At 42.1% G+C, this 13,808-nt stretch overlaps 1 protein-coding gene across 7 annotated transcripts in view; it reads left to right on the top strand.

Annotated features, from left to right (window-relative positions):
* The window catches only part of Kiaa0753 (KIAA0753 ortholog), a 54,615-nt gene that overhangs the window by 29,653 nt on the left and 11,154 nt on the right, over nucleotides 1–13,808 (top strand). For 5 of the 7 annotated variants that reach the window (XM_057775812.1, XM_057775813.1, XM_057775816.1 and 2 more), the window contains exons 10-16: nucleotides 1,027–1,146; nucleotides 2,192–2,281; nucleotides 2,507–2,596; nucleotides 8,202–8,280; nucleotides 9,410–9,508; nucleotides 12,253–12,438; nucleotides 13,492–13,573. In XM_057775812.1, the coding sequence (XP_057631795.1) occupies nucleotides 1,027–1,146; nucleotides 2,192–2,281; nucleotides 2,507–2,596; nucleotides 8,202–8,280; nucleotides 9,410–9,508; nucleotides 12,253–12,438; nucleotides 13,492–13,573 (746 nt within the window). Of the gene's footprint in view, nucleotides 1–1,026; nucleotides 1,147–2,191; nucleotides 2,282–2,506; nucleotides 2,597–8,201; nucleotides 8,281–9,409; nucleotides 9,509–12,252; nucleotides 12,444–13,491; nucleotides 13,574–13,808 lie in introns of all 7 variants that reach the window. The other 2 variants (XR_009057429.1, XR_009057428.1) reach the window with 2 other exon arrangements.

The raw sequence follows: 13,808 nt of genomic DNA, 5'->3' as shown, positions 1-13,808 counted from the left end.
GAAAAAGCTAGAAGGTCTAACAGTGCTAAAGGGGAAGCAAACAGCGGGGACTCCTTATGTGCATGCCTGGTGTGACTCCATGGTAATGTGCACCCCTTAGCCTTGAGAAAAAGGAAGAGGACCAGAAGCTTCTGTTCCACTGCATCACAGACTGGGCCTTCTGACCTGACTGTGTGGGGCTTTTTTTGTTGGTTTTGTTTAACAGCCCTGGCTTTCCTGGAACTTGCTCTGTAGACCAGGCTAGCCTTGAACTCAAAGAAATCCACGTGCCTCTGCCTCCTGAGTACTGGGATTAAAGGTGTGTGCCACCATCGCCTGACTGATTGTGTGTTTTTGTTTGTTGTTGTTTGCTTTCATGAGTTTGTTCTGATTTCTTTGTTTTATACATGTCAATACAGGTTGAAGTGTGTGCTGCTAAACAAGTACACTGTATACTAGCTTCTATACCAGCAGTTCTCAACCTATGGGTCTCTACCCCTTTGGGGGTCAAATAACTCTTTCTACAGGAGTCACATATCAGTTATTCTGCATACCAGATATTTACATTATAATGTTTAACAGTAGCAATGGAAATGATTTAGGGTTGGGGTCACCACAGCACGAAGAACTGTATTAAAGGGTTGCAGCTTTAGGAAGGTTGGGAACCACTGCTCTAGACAGTATGATGGTAGGGGAGACATGGGGCAGATAAGACTCCCTAGATCACAGTGCTGTGTGAAACCTAACGCAGACATTTAGAGGACTTGGGATATTATTAGGGACTCATATATTTAAAGCATGTTTTGTTGAAGCACATTCTTTATTCTATGACAGTTTTTTTAAATTAAAATAATGACTGCTTCTTTGAGGCAAAAGGATCTTCTCCCTTTGACATTGGGCATGAGAGCTAGAGGACCTTTCCCCGCCACATTCGTTCTGCCATCAGGCGCCAGGCACTGAGCTGTAGATCAGCATTGCCATGGTGCTCTTAGGATGAGTCACAAGTGGACGAATGATTGCCAACGACATGCTTTCCATTTGGTGCAGTGCTGCATGGCTAAAGGTGAAGTCCAGTCCCAGAGATGCTGCAAAGGAACAATCTCTCCAGCAAGAGGATGCCCCCGAGGAAAGTCAGCTGGGAGGTGCTGCCGAGCAAGAAGCTACCAGGTTTGTAATGTATATATATTACATTGTATATATTAATATATATATGACTCTGAAGCAAAGCCCTTGTCTTTTCTGTATCTCAAGATGATTATTTAAAACAGATTGCCAAACTTTTCTATTACACTCTCCTGCTTACCCCAGGCCCACCACTCTTTTATTCTTTCTTATTTCATTCATTCGAAACTTCTATGTGTGTCATTTGTCAATTTGTAAATGGCACAGTTGTGCGCTATGTGCACATTTTAAAAAAAGAGAAAATAAGTCAGTGGAAAATACATGTAATTAGCTGTGATTTAAGACAGAACATGGTATGCACCCTAAGATCTGGGCAAGTTCAGAATGTGGAGTGTTTACCTTTTGCTATAGAGAATGAAGTTTCATGCAGGGAGGTAGGAACTAAACCAGGACTTGCACGGGCAGGAATAAATGTGAGGGGTTTAATGAAAATGTTCCAAGGGAAGACAGCAGGGAAAACAGCTTGCTCTGCATTTGTTTGGCTGAAATTACCCTGGCAGTTATGGGAAAGCAAAAATGGAAATGGGTATTAGGGCTGGGGGGTAGCTCGGGAGTACAGCACGGCTCCAGTGTGTGTGAAGTGCACTGTGCTCCAGTATCGCTCTGAAAAACAGAATGGGCCATTTGATAATTTGGTGATAATCACGTAGCTAAAGCAGAAGAATCAAAGCTCTTTGATATACACATGCAATAAAATTGTTTAGAGTTAACTTTCCCCTTTAGTTTTTATTTGATTTTATTATACCTTCCCTGGGGTCTGTTTGTTAAACGAGTAAACTGTGCTGAGAACAGTGATGGTTAGCTTTTTTGTCGGCAGCTTCTTGTGTATATACCAATTGGGTATGACTATCCCTTTGTAGGAATATACTGTGAATGCTTTCATGGGTATATGGAGGACACATTACTATTTGAATCCTTTCATAGAGCCAGGATTGGTGCTGGGCTGCGGGAGGGCGCTCATTTCTGCCCTGTTTCTGTGGTAGTGATACCCTGTGGCATTGAGGCATGGTTACCTTGACTCTTCTGTTAGGCTTCCTTGGCCAGATGCTGAGTCTTCCAAAAGACTGAAGGAACTAGAAGACTTGGAAGCCAAAGAAGTAGAAAGGATGCAAAAACAGAGGTAAATATTTGTTTCTGAGGTAAACAAGAAGGCAGCTTGTTCTGCATCTCACTCCTTTGACAGTGAGTCAGGATTGGTGACGTCAGCCACACTTCTGCTTACTGGCTTGCTGCCTCCTGAAGACTGGAAAGCTACCTGTGAAGCCTGTGGGAGCTCCAAAGAGAGAAGCCCAGGAAGCCCTGACTCTACTTTAAAGAGAGTTATCGTGCCTTTACCTCCCTCTAGGCTTGAGTGGCTTGAGGCTGAGACTTCTCGAAGAACCAAACAGCTGGATAAACTGAAAGCTGAAGAAATGGATAGACTTCAAAAATTAAGGTATAGCCGGGCGGTGGTGGCGCACGCCTTTAATCCCAGCACTTGGGAGGCAGAGGTAGGCGGATCTCTGTGAGTTTGAGACCAGCCTGGTCTACAAGAGCTAGTTCCAGGACAGGCTCCAAAACCACAGAGAAACCCTGTCTCGAAAAAAACCAAAAAAAAAAAAAAAAAAAAAAAAAATTAAGGTATAGTTTGCCACTGGGGAGTGAGAGGATATGTGTTTCTAGCTGATTGATCCTTGTAGTTTGAACAGCCATCCTGGACTTTCTTGACCTCACCTCATTCAAGATGAGTAACTGAATGAAGACTGGCAGAGGGTGAGTGGGTGTGCACGGTGAGTGTGAACGATGAGTGTGTAGATGCTTGTTTCTCATGTTAGCCTGAATGTGGTCTCAGGTTTTCAGGGGAGGTTGCTCCCCCTCATTCATCCCCTCAGAGTGCTGCCACCTAACTGGCAATGAAGAAATATATTTACCATGTAATGGGGCTGATGCCACTGCCACAGCTGGCTGACGTTTCCAGCTCTAGTAATCATCACTGTAGTCAAATGAACAAAGCAATGATTGAAACATCTGTACATTTTATCACTATCCGTGATGGCATTTGGTCCCAGTTCAGGGCTGTGGTTCTTTCATTAGAGGCCAAGGTGACTAAAGTTAAGATTTCAGTTATACAATCACAGAATCTTAGGATTTGAAGGACCCCCCCCTACACACACACACATAACTGATATTTCCAGACTTCTGCTGTCTCTAAGAAGTGGCCAGCATGTGTATACATAGCTCTGTGATGGGGTGATTACAGCAGTGGGAGGGAATCTGCCTTGGTCATCTTTATTATAAGGCTGATTGTCTTTAACTCCTATCCACTTGACTTTTCACATCTCATTTATTCCTTCATATGTATTTTTTTCTGAAAAAGTAAATATAGCATACACGTAGAAAAACACACTAAATTCACATGTATGGTTCAGAATAAATGAGCACCTGTGCATTGCCTCTCAAATCAGGTAATACTGTTGCGGAAGCTATGCCTCCTTCCCCTAGAGATAGAAACCTACTGTCCTGATTGCTGAGTTAATCTTTTCACTACCCTTGTTCACAAATCTACTATTGATGTATACGTTTCTGTCAACAACCTTAATTTTGGAAACAGAAGTGCCAGTTTAGCAGAGTATAGGAAGGGCAGTTTGCTAGTGCTAGAGGAAGACTCGGGAGACTCAGTTGCAGGATCTGGGTCATAACCTGACATTGAGCTGTCCTCAACAGTATTCCAGAGTCCCATCCCAGGAATCAGAGAGCAAGAGCACGAGTGAGCCATGGCAGACAAGACAGGGCTTACCACCTGGGCTGTAGGTGAACCAGCTCCACTAAACATCTGGAAACCTTGTCTGGAGAGTGAGCTGCCTGGTTGTGCTCTGCTTTTTCAGCTCCTCTGGGCAGCCTGTGGGGATGAGGTGAGGACCCTCAGCACATAGGTCCTAGAGATAAGCTTCATCAGCATCAGGAAAGACAAGACCAGCGTCTAGGCTAGACTTGCTTCATGGATTTCCTTGTCATGTCCTCTTGCTGTTTGTGTGCTTGTTTTGACGAAGCACAGCCTAATTCAGCTTCTTCTAACTGCAATTTTATAACTTTGATACTGCAGATAGTTCTCATTCACATTGATTGTCTATAGGTTTTTTGGGGGGAAATGCAGTGGGTAGTGGTTTGGTTCTTAATGTTTTTGTTTGTTTGTTTGTTTTGTTTTTTTCTTTTTGTCTGTAGGGTTTTAAATGTGGTAACAAGGATATAGATTACCAAAGTATAGAGCTTGTTTGGTGACTCCACATCCTTATTTTCTGGACAAATGCATGCAGATATAATAGGAACATACGTTTGACTCAGACGACTTTATTGAGCCTGCTATTAGTATGCATATCTGGAGTTCCCGCCTCCTTTATGGCAGATTTCAGATTTTTCTGAGTGTCCAGCCTGCACATTTTCTGAAGCCCACACTGTGGGTACCATTGTGAATGTTGATGTATTCTTAGCTCACCACAGTCTTAGTTACTTTTCTGTTGCTGTAATGAAACACCATGAACAAGGCAACGTATGAAAGAAAGCATCTAATTGGCTTACAGTTTCCAAAAATTAGAAATGATGGCAGTATGAAGGAATGGCTAAGAACTCACATCTTGTTCCACAAGTAGAAGACAGATACACACACACACACACACACACACACACACACACACACACACACTCTTAAACCAGCTTTGATAACTTCAAAACCCTTACCCAATGACACACCTCCTGCAACAAGGTCAACATCTCCTAATCCTTCCCAAACAAAACAGTTCCACCAACTGGGAACCAAGTGTTCAAACATGTGTACCTATGGAGACCCTTCTCATTCAACCACCACAGCCAACTCAGTGAGGGCAAAATGGCCTTCTTCACCTCCTGCAGAAGCCATTAGTCCAGGTCCTCTAATTTAGCTTCTTTGAGAGGGTGAGCTAGGCAGGGTGGTGTATTCCTGTGATCCCAGCACTTGGAAGACTGAAGCAGGAAGATTGCTGTGAGGCCAACCCATTTTATAGTATTTTGACCTTGTCTCAAAATAATAATAATAATAATAACAACAACAACAATAATTAATTAGAGGGAAAGCAGTCCTTTTTCCAGACATTTCAAATTTAAAAATGCCTTTTCTATGCTTATATTTGCTAATTTTGCATACTCACTCATTATTAGTCTTATTATAGAATTTTTATTTGGAAAATTTGTTAATATTAAACTTTTATTATTAGGTAATTATACATTCACACAATGTTGTAATAATACAGAAAAATTTTGGGAAATCATTTCTCAGCTACTACTGTAGCATCTTAAACTGTTGACTACATATAACCAGGATGTAGGTATTCATTGACATAGCGAGGGTACATGTGACTAACAGGCATTGCCACAGCCAGGAACATGCCCATCACTACAGCATCCCCATATTTATATCCACACATACTTCTTTACTGCCCCCAGCCACCTTTGGACTCAGAAAGTGTGGCAGCCACTAATCTGCTTTCTCCTTTTATAATTTTGTTTCAAGATTGTTGTTCTGCATTGTATAACTTTCTGGAATTGTCTTTTTGAATGTTTGTTTATTCCAGTGGGAGGGGCATATTGTATCATTGTGTACATAGTGTACGTATGGACATCAGAGGCCAACTTGCAGAAGTCAGTTCTTACTCGATTATGGGGATCAAACTCTTATCATCAAGCTTGACAGCAAATGACTTTAGCCTTTGAGTCATCGTACCTGCCATAGAATTGGCCTTTTTTTCCTGAAGTAATTCTCTGGAGTCATTCTGGTCACTCCATGTATTGTTTGTTCATTCTTTCTGTTGTTAAGTTGGGTTTCATGGGGACCACTCATCGGGTTGTCATTAGTACGGCATAATTATGACTAAAGATTGTATAAACACGCATGTATTATGTGATGTGTTTTTATTTTACTGCCGTAAGCTCCCAGAGTGAATTTGCTGGGTTGTATGCTTCTTCTTCTGTGTTTTAATTTGTATTTTTTTTTAAATTTTTTTCCCATGGTATTTATTGAGCTCTACATTTTTCTCTGCTCCCCTCTCTGCCTCTCCTTTCCCCCCTTCAATCCTCCCCCAAGGTCCCCATGCTCCCAATTTACTCAGGAGATCTTGTCTTTTTCTACTTTCTACTTCCCGTGTAGATTAGGTCTCTGTAAGTCTCCCTTAGTGTCTAAGGGAGTGTTGTCTAAGTTCTCTGGGATTGTGGTTTGTAGGCTGGCTTTCTTTGCTTTATTTTTAAAAACCACCTATGAGTGAGTACATGTGATAATTGTGTTTCTGTGTCTGGGTTACCTGACTGATGATGATGCTTTCTAGTTCCATCCATTTTCCTGCAAAATTCAAGCTGTCATTATTTTTTTCTGCTGTGTAGTACTCCATTGTGTACTTTTTTAAATCCATTCTTCGATCAAGGGGCATTTAGGTTGTTTCCAGGTTCTAGCTATGACAAACAAAGCTGCTATGAACATAGTTGAGCACATGTCCTTGTGGCACGATTGAGCATCCTTTGGATATATACCCAAAAGCGGTATTGCTGGGTCTTGAGGAAGGTTGTTTCCTAATTTTCTGAGAAATCGCCACACTGCCATCCAAAGTTGTTGTACCAGCTTGCTTTCCCACCAGCAATGCAGAAGTGTTCCCTTTTCCCCACAACCTCTCTAGCATAAGTTGTCATCCGGGTTTTTGATCTTGGCCATTCTTACAGGTGTTAGATGGAATCTCAGAGTTGTTTTGATTTGCGTTTCTCTGATGACTAAGGGTGTTGAACATTTCCTTAAATGTCTTTCAGCCATTTTAGATTCCTCTATTGAAAGTTCTCTGTTTAGGTCTGTACTCCATTTTTTTTATTGGATTATGTGATCTTTTGGTGTCCAATTTCTTGAGTTCTTTATATATTTTGGAGATCAGACCTCTGTCTGATAGGGGGTTAGTGAAGATCTTTTCCCATTCTGTAGGCTGTCGTTTTGTCTTGTTGACCGTGTCCTTTGCTTTACAGAAGCTTTTCAGTTTCAGGAGGTCCCATTTTTAATTGTTTCTTCAGTGTCTGTGCTGCTGGGGTTATATTTAGGAAGTGGTTCCCTGTACCAATGTGTTCAAATGTACTTCCCACTTTCTCTTCTATAAGGTTCAGTGTGGCTGGCTTTATGTTGAGGACTTTGATACATTTGAATTTGAGTTTTGTGCATGGTAATATATATGGGTCTATTTTCATTTTTCTACATGTTGACATCCAGTTATGCCAGCACCACGTTAAATATGCTTACTTTTTTCCATTTGATATTTTTTGCTTCCTTTTCAAAGATCAGGTGTTCGAAGATGTGTGGATTGATACCTGGGTCTTCTATTCAGTTCCATTGGTCCTCCTGTCTGTTCTTATAACAGTACCAGGCTGTTTTCAGTACTGTAGCTCTGTAGTAGAGTTTGAAGTCAGGGATTGTGATGTCTCCAGAAGTTCTTTTATTGTACAGGATTGTTTTGGCTATCCTGGGTTTTTTGCTTTTCCAAATGAAGTTGAGTACTGTTCTTTCGAGGTCTTTGAAGAATTTTGCTGGGATTTTGATGGGCATTGTATGCTTCTTGTATGTTTTGGTTTCTGTCTTAGTCACTGTGAAGTCTATTGCTGTGAAGAGACACCATGACCAATATAACTGTTATAAAAGAAAATATTTAACTGGGGACTTGCTTACAGTTTCCAAGGCTTAGTCCATTATTATCATGGCAGAGAGCATGGTGGTGGGCAGGTGTGGGGTGGGAGATGTAGCTGAGAGCCACATGCTGATCTGTGGCAGGGTGGGGAGGGAGGAAGGGAGACAGAGAGAGTTGGGGGTGGGGTAGGATTTTGGTCTAACTCAGAGCAATTGCATTCAAATCTGCCTTTCACAAGACCCCAGGGGATGCATGCAGTCATTGTGGTTGGAGGAGCACTGTGGTTTGTCATCACTTGGTTTGCCTTCACCTTGAGGAATTAGAAAAATGTGCACAATAGGGCATTCTGGCTTCTGAATTTTCAACTTTACTTCTAAACAGTGTTTCTGCCACCCAGTTAGCTGACAAGGTAGAAGCCACAGTTCTGGAGCGGTTGAAGCCCCTCTTGATCAAGGCCCAGGTAACTGATTCATCTCATTTCCTTGCCTTTGGCAGTTCTGAAATGAAAGGAGTTTGTTACTTAGGTCACACTGACCCTTTTTTAGAGGGCAAAGTGTCTTCAATGATGGGAACCTGCAGTACAGAACAGGGTTTCACTGCTAGGGCCCTTCACAACCTCCAGACCACCACACACGTCCTCTGTGTGGATTGGGGGAGGGAGGCAATGAGAGGGTATAGGCAAGGGGAAGAGAAGTAAGCACTGTTTTTGAGAAGGGTGACATTTTTACTTGGGGAAGGAGTTTAGAGTGAATTTTCCATTCTTTTCTATTCAATCTATTGATAATGATGGTGTTTACTTAATCATCCCCTGGATGCTGGTCTCTGTGACCTTGGTAACTTAGAATTATTGGCTATTTTACAGTAGGAGAAGGGGATTTGGTACACTTCTCTGTACAAGCTAGAAGTTTCTCAGAGATGAAGCGACTTACACATACCACGATTTCATGTCACCTTCTGTAAGCAGTTGGGATTCAATAGTGACACCTTGATGGACCTACCCTGGGAATAGAAGCCATGCTGTTTTCAGGCTTCTAGATGAGGTCACATAAGAATATTATGATCGCAGTTGGTTGAATGGCATTCTGAGCCTAGGAAGTTGCAGGGTTATTGACCTCAGAGGGCTCCTAGAGATGGAGTTGTAGGGTTATTGACCTCAGAGGGCTCCTAGAGATGGAGTTGTAGGGTTATTGACCTCAGAGGGCTCCTAGAGATGGAGTTGTAGGGTTATTGACCTCAGAGGGCTCCTAGAGATGGAGTTGTAGGTTATTGACCTCAGAGGGCTCCTAGAGATGGAGTTGTGCAGCGCCCTCATTTGACTCCTGAAAGAAAATACAGCACAGGCAGGTTGAATGACTTGCACAGCAGCACATAGCTACTGTGGCAGTGTTTACAAAGTTGAGTAATTACAAACTGCCTGGAGCACCAAGGACAGCACATGGCATTTGTTTTCCCCGAGGACCAAGTGCTCTAATTGCTGCTAAAAGCATATTATAGCTGAATAGTTAGTTCCACACAGGTTATTCTGCAACATGACTTATTCCGAGTTGTACATTGTTATAATCTGTGAATGCATTTGTCCATTTTAATAGAGAGTTAATTCTTCTGTGGAAGCAAATAGTCATTTGAAGGATCGTCTGTCACCAAGCGCAGCAGCAGCAGCAGCAGCAGCATCCCAGCCTGCCGAACAGGTGTGTGGTGTTGGGATTCTGGTCTTATTACATGCTAATGTCTCCAGTCAAAGGAAAATGATATGCAGATTACTTTGCAAACACTACATTATCCTACTCAAGGAGAGTGAAAATTTTTTTTCATATGTGATATGTTAATTCTTAGAGTGTATATTTAGTTCTGTGTCTGAAGGGGCCTTGCACACAGCTCACAGACATCTCTAGAGCCACAGGTTTTTGTTGGTGCACTTTTATCTCTCCCCTTAATGACAGAGTGTAGATAAACTGTGGCCCTGAGTGTTGATGGCCTAAGGCAGAAGACTAGGCAGAAGACTAGCTCCTTCATTTCTTTCTCATCCAGTCTACTTTGGCTCATTACTGGCCTAATTTCCTTTCTTTTAAAGGCTTAATGTTTTTGTTAAGCAAGCAAGTTTTGAGTACCCAGTACATGACCATGGTCCAACAGAAAAGAAAGAAGGTCCAAGGAAGAAATGAAAGCATTTGAGGAAAATAAAAACCTCTTTTGTTGTTGTTCAGGCTAATCTTCCTCTGGAGGATTTGCTTTTAATGTTTAGGGGACTGTCCCTATCTGCCTGAACTTAGGGACTTTAGAGTAGAAGGTGCAAGATGCATTCCTTTAGTCCTCTACATGTTGAGAAAAGGTACTTGTTCTTCCAGTTGCTCCAGACAGGTAGCAGGCAGAGAGTATAAAGGAGTTAGGAGGAAGCAGGAGTGGCAGTGCAGTAGCCCAGTGGCCCTGGGAGCAAGAAGACTGTAGGTCAGGACTGTTCAACCAACGTCACTATTGAGCAGGGTTTTAGCTGTATTTCATTGTTGCCATTTTTTATGTTATTATTTTGTGTCGAGTCTCATGTGAGGTCAAGCTACTAGGATAGGAACTAAGCCGTCATTGTTCATTATAGTCTCAGATGTGTCGATGGCTTGGTGGTTTTTGTGTCTCATGGCCACTAAAAGCCCCTTTTAGACTCCCATTGAAGTAGTGGGCTAACACCTAATCTAGGAAAACAGCTCTATAAAGCATTTCAGTATGAAAGGAAAGTGAGATGGATTACTAACAGTAAAGCAGACATATATAAATATTATGAGTAAAACAGGCTCTTATGTGCAAATTAAATTATCTTTAATACAATTGTTTGAAAGATAAAATCCAGCTCTTGTTTAGAATTCTGGGATGTTGGAAACATTCTCATTGCAAGGAGTTTTTCAGGCTATACATCAATAACCAGTGTTAAAAATAATCAGACAGTTAATGACTGCTGAGAGAGGGAAAATTAGTCTTTCCCAGGGATGAACACCCTAACTGATAATCTGTTGAAGACCAGCTTCGACAAAACTCATTCCAGGGTAGGAGTGTGAGGATTAGAATTATTAAGCAAAAGGAACAGGGAGATATGAGAAATAAGAGACAGAAACACAGTACAGCCTTGGGAGGGCCAGTCAGTAAATGTTGAATCTGCATTGTTTATTTTTTACATGATTACATATTTCACCCCAAAGGGGGAGGAAGGAGGCAACAGACTTTATTGACATGATATAAGGAATAGACTTGAATTCTCTGATCTTTGGTCCAGGTGGAGCAGATCCACCTCTAACCCAAAATACTAAGTAACCACACTCTAGGTCAGCGTCTCTTGTCTACACCTGTTGACAGCAACTATGGGAGAGCAAAAATAAGTTCAAACTTTCTGACCTCCAGTCAAGGTGGAACAGGCTCACAACTCTGTGGGTCCTCACAATACAAAATGGTCAGCCCTGAAATCATCATCACACAAGCAACACTAAGAGTCTTCAGCAGGTTGTGTTTATATAGGTGTATGTGTGTAACAATAATAAAAAAATAGAGGCTAGCACTTTGAGAGAGAGTAAGAGGGGAGTGTGGGAGGGATTGGATGGAGAAAAGGGAAGGGGCAAGTTATGTAATTATATTTTAATGAAAACATTTTTTAAAAATTAAAAGTTTGAGGCCAGCCTGGTCTACAGAGTGAGTTCAGATAGCCAGGACTGTACAGAGAAACCCTGTCTTGAAAAACAAAGAAGAGAAAGAAGACAAGCCCAGAGAGGCTGAGTAAACTTATCCAGAGTTGAAGGGCAGAACCAGTCCTTACTCCCAGGATTGTCTCATTCTTTACCCAGAAGATAATAGTATTTTTCTAAAATGCAGATCAGATTATAGATCTATATTAGGATCAAGAAAAATAGTTGGGTGTGATGAGAGAAGCCTTTAATCCCAGCACTTGGTAGGGAGAGGCAGGAGGATCTCTGTGAGTTTGAGACTGGCTTGGCTCTATAAAGTGAGTTCCAGGACAGCCAGGGCTATGTAGAGACCCTGTCTCAAAAGAAGAGAGAGAGAGCGCACATTGGAGAAATGCTTTGCACACTGTAAAGTACTTTGTTCATTTAAAGCACAGTCAGGAGATAATGTTCTTTACCACCTAGAATGTGTGATGTATAAAATAGGGTACATTTTCCTAAACGTGGCCGAAGAGATACGTGCTGTCCCAGTCAGCAAGGCAGGTGAAATGGTTGGTTGTCAATAAGTCACTGCTTGGTCATGCAGTCACTTAAGCGGCTGAGAAGAATTGTGTTGGCTTGTGCTTTTGTTACATGCTGACCGAGAAGTTGTTCTGGCATAGGATCTCTGCCATTTGGATCACTGTGCTTTGGAGTTCTAATGACTAACAATAATCTTTAATTTTTTGGTCCTCTTTTATTACCTTTTCATCCTTTCTACCTTCATTTTGTAGGCTTCAGGTGTCAGTTATGCGTCCAGAAATGTTCATCAGCTGGACGACTGTTTGGAAGATGCTGCTCATGAGCTAAGGGCCATGACTCAGGATAAGACCTTGGGGTTAGAAACTTCAGCCACATTGGGGAACAGAAAGGACAGCCCCGATCTAGAGACCATGATGCTCCGGATGGAGGAAATGGAAGTAAGGTCTGGGCCTGCTGGTCTGTTTTGCCAGTGGGGGTTCACCTCTGCTCCTGATTGTGCTGCTGACACCACAGGGTCCTGCTTTTAAATCCAAGCTCTCTTTGCCAACTAAGTGTACCTTGGTTCAGTCACTTACCCTGTCTAATAAGTAGGTTTTTTGAGAGTAGAAGAAGATATAAAGTATTTAGCAAACATAACCCAATAAGTGGTCCATACTTTTACCACTCTGTTAACAGAGACTTGTAATTCCAAAAACATAGATTCCAGGACTTGCTCCCACAGTTTGGGCCATTGACTTTTGCATCCATAATTTATGGACACCATTCAGTTGCCTCTTCTACCTTGCTGTAGTGACCCTGTCAAACACAGATGTCCTTACCCTCTTTAATTTCCAGACTAGTCCTTTTAGAATGACTCCCTTCTCTTACAGACTTTTAGACCTCAGATAGGAACCATCCCACTGGATTATTCAAGAACAGGAAACCAAAGTGCAGTGATCAAATGGTGTGGTCAAGGTCATAAATGCTGAGAGAGCTGGAGCACCCTGTTTGGGTCTGACCCCACCCACACTCAGCATTTTTGCCTTAGTTACATCATGATTAACTCAGTTCTTCCTCATTACTAAATAGGAAGTTATAAAGAAGATAATTTTTGGCGGTTTTTGAAAATTTGAAGACATACTGTTTGTCCTATTCTTAAATCGCTCCCCTGTCTTGGAGCAACTGCCTAGACCTGAGCTATCCTCAGCAGTAGAGAGAGCCAGCATATGTCTGCTGAAACCCAAAACTAATGAAGAGGAAAACACAGGTGGTCCGTAGAAGGACAGGGGACATGTGTCCGCCATCACAGCAGGCTCTAGGGACAAGCTAGCCAAGGTGCAGTCGTGTTAGTCACGCTGTTTCTCCACGGCTTCCCTCATGAGCGCTCTCTTCCTGGCCCGGTAGACACCTGTTCTCGTCAGTGTCCGTCTGCTGAGCTGTCCCCACACCTGCTACTTCTGGTTTATAATGAAACTTACTTTTTCTCATAAATTAAACTTTCTTTTTTAAAGAAATACCAGGAGACAGTTCGCCAAAGATATAATAAAATTGTTTACGCTGACCCTCACTTATGGATGCACGAAGAGAGAAATGGTAGGTGTTTTTCCCCAGCCCTCAATATTTTACTCTGAAAAATTTCAAACATACTGAAAGGTTGAGAAAAACTGCCAATAATGACCAGAATCCTGACCTTGTAACTGTAAGGTTGCCATGCCACTGTTTAGCCTTTGCACCCAGTTCATCCCAGTTTTTCATTTCAGATGTAATTCAAGGTAAACCAGATAACCATGCATTTGACTCCACATATGCGGCATCAGCTTGAAGTTCT

Source organism: Chionomys nivalis, chromosome 7 (genome assembly GCF_950005125.1).
Source record: "Chionomys nivalis chromosome 7, mChiNiv1.1, whole genome shotgun sequence".
Taxonomy (NCBI): Eukaryota; Metazoa; Chordata; class Mammalia; order Rodentia; family Cricetidae; genus Chionomys; species Chionomys nivalis.
This window is presented reverse-complemented; position numbering and strand designations above follow the sequence as displayed.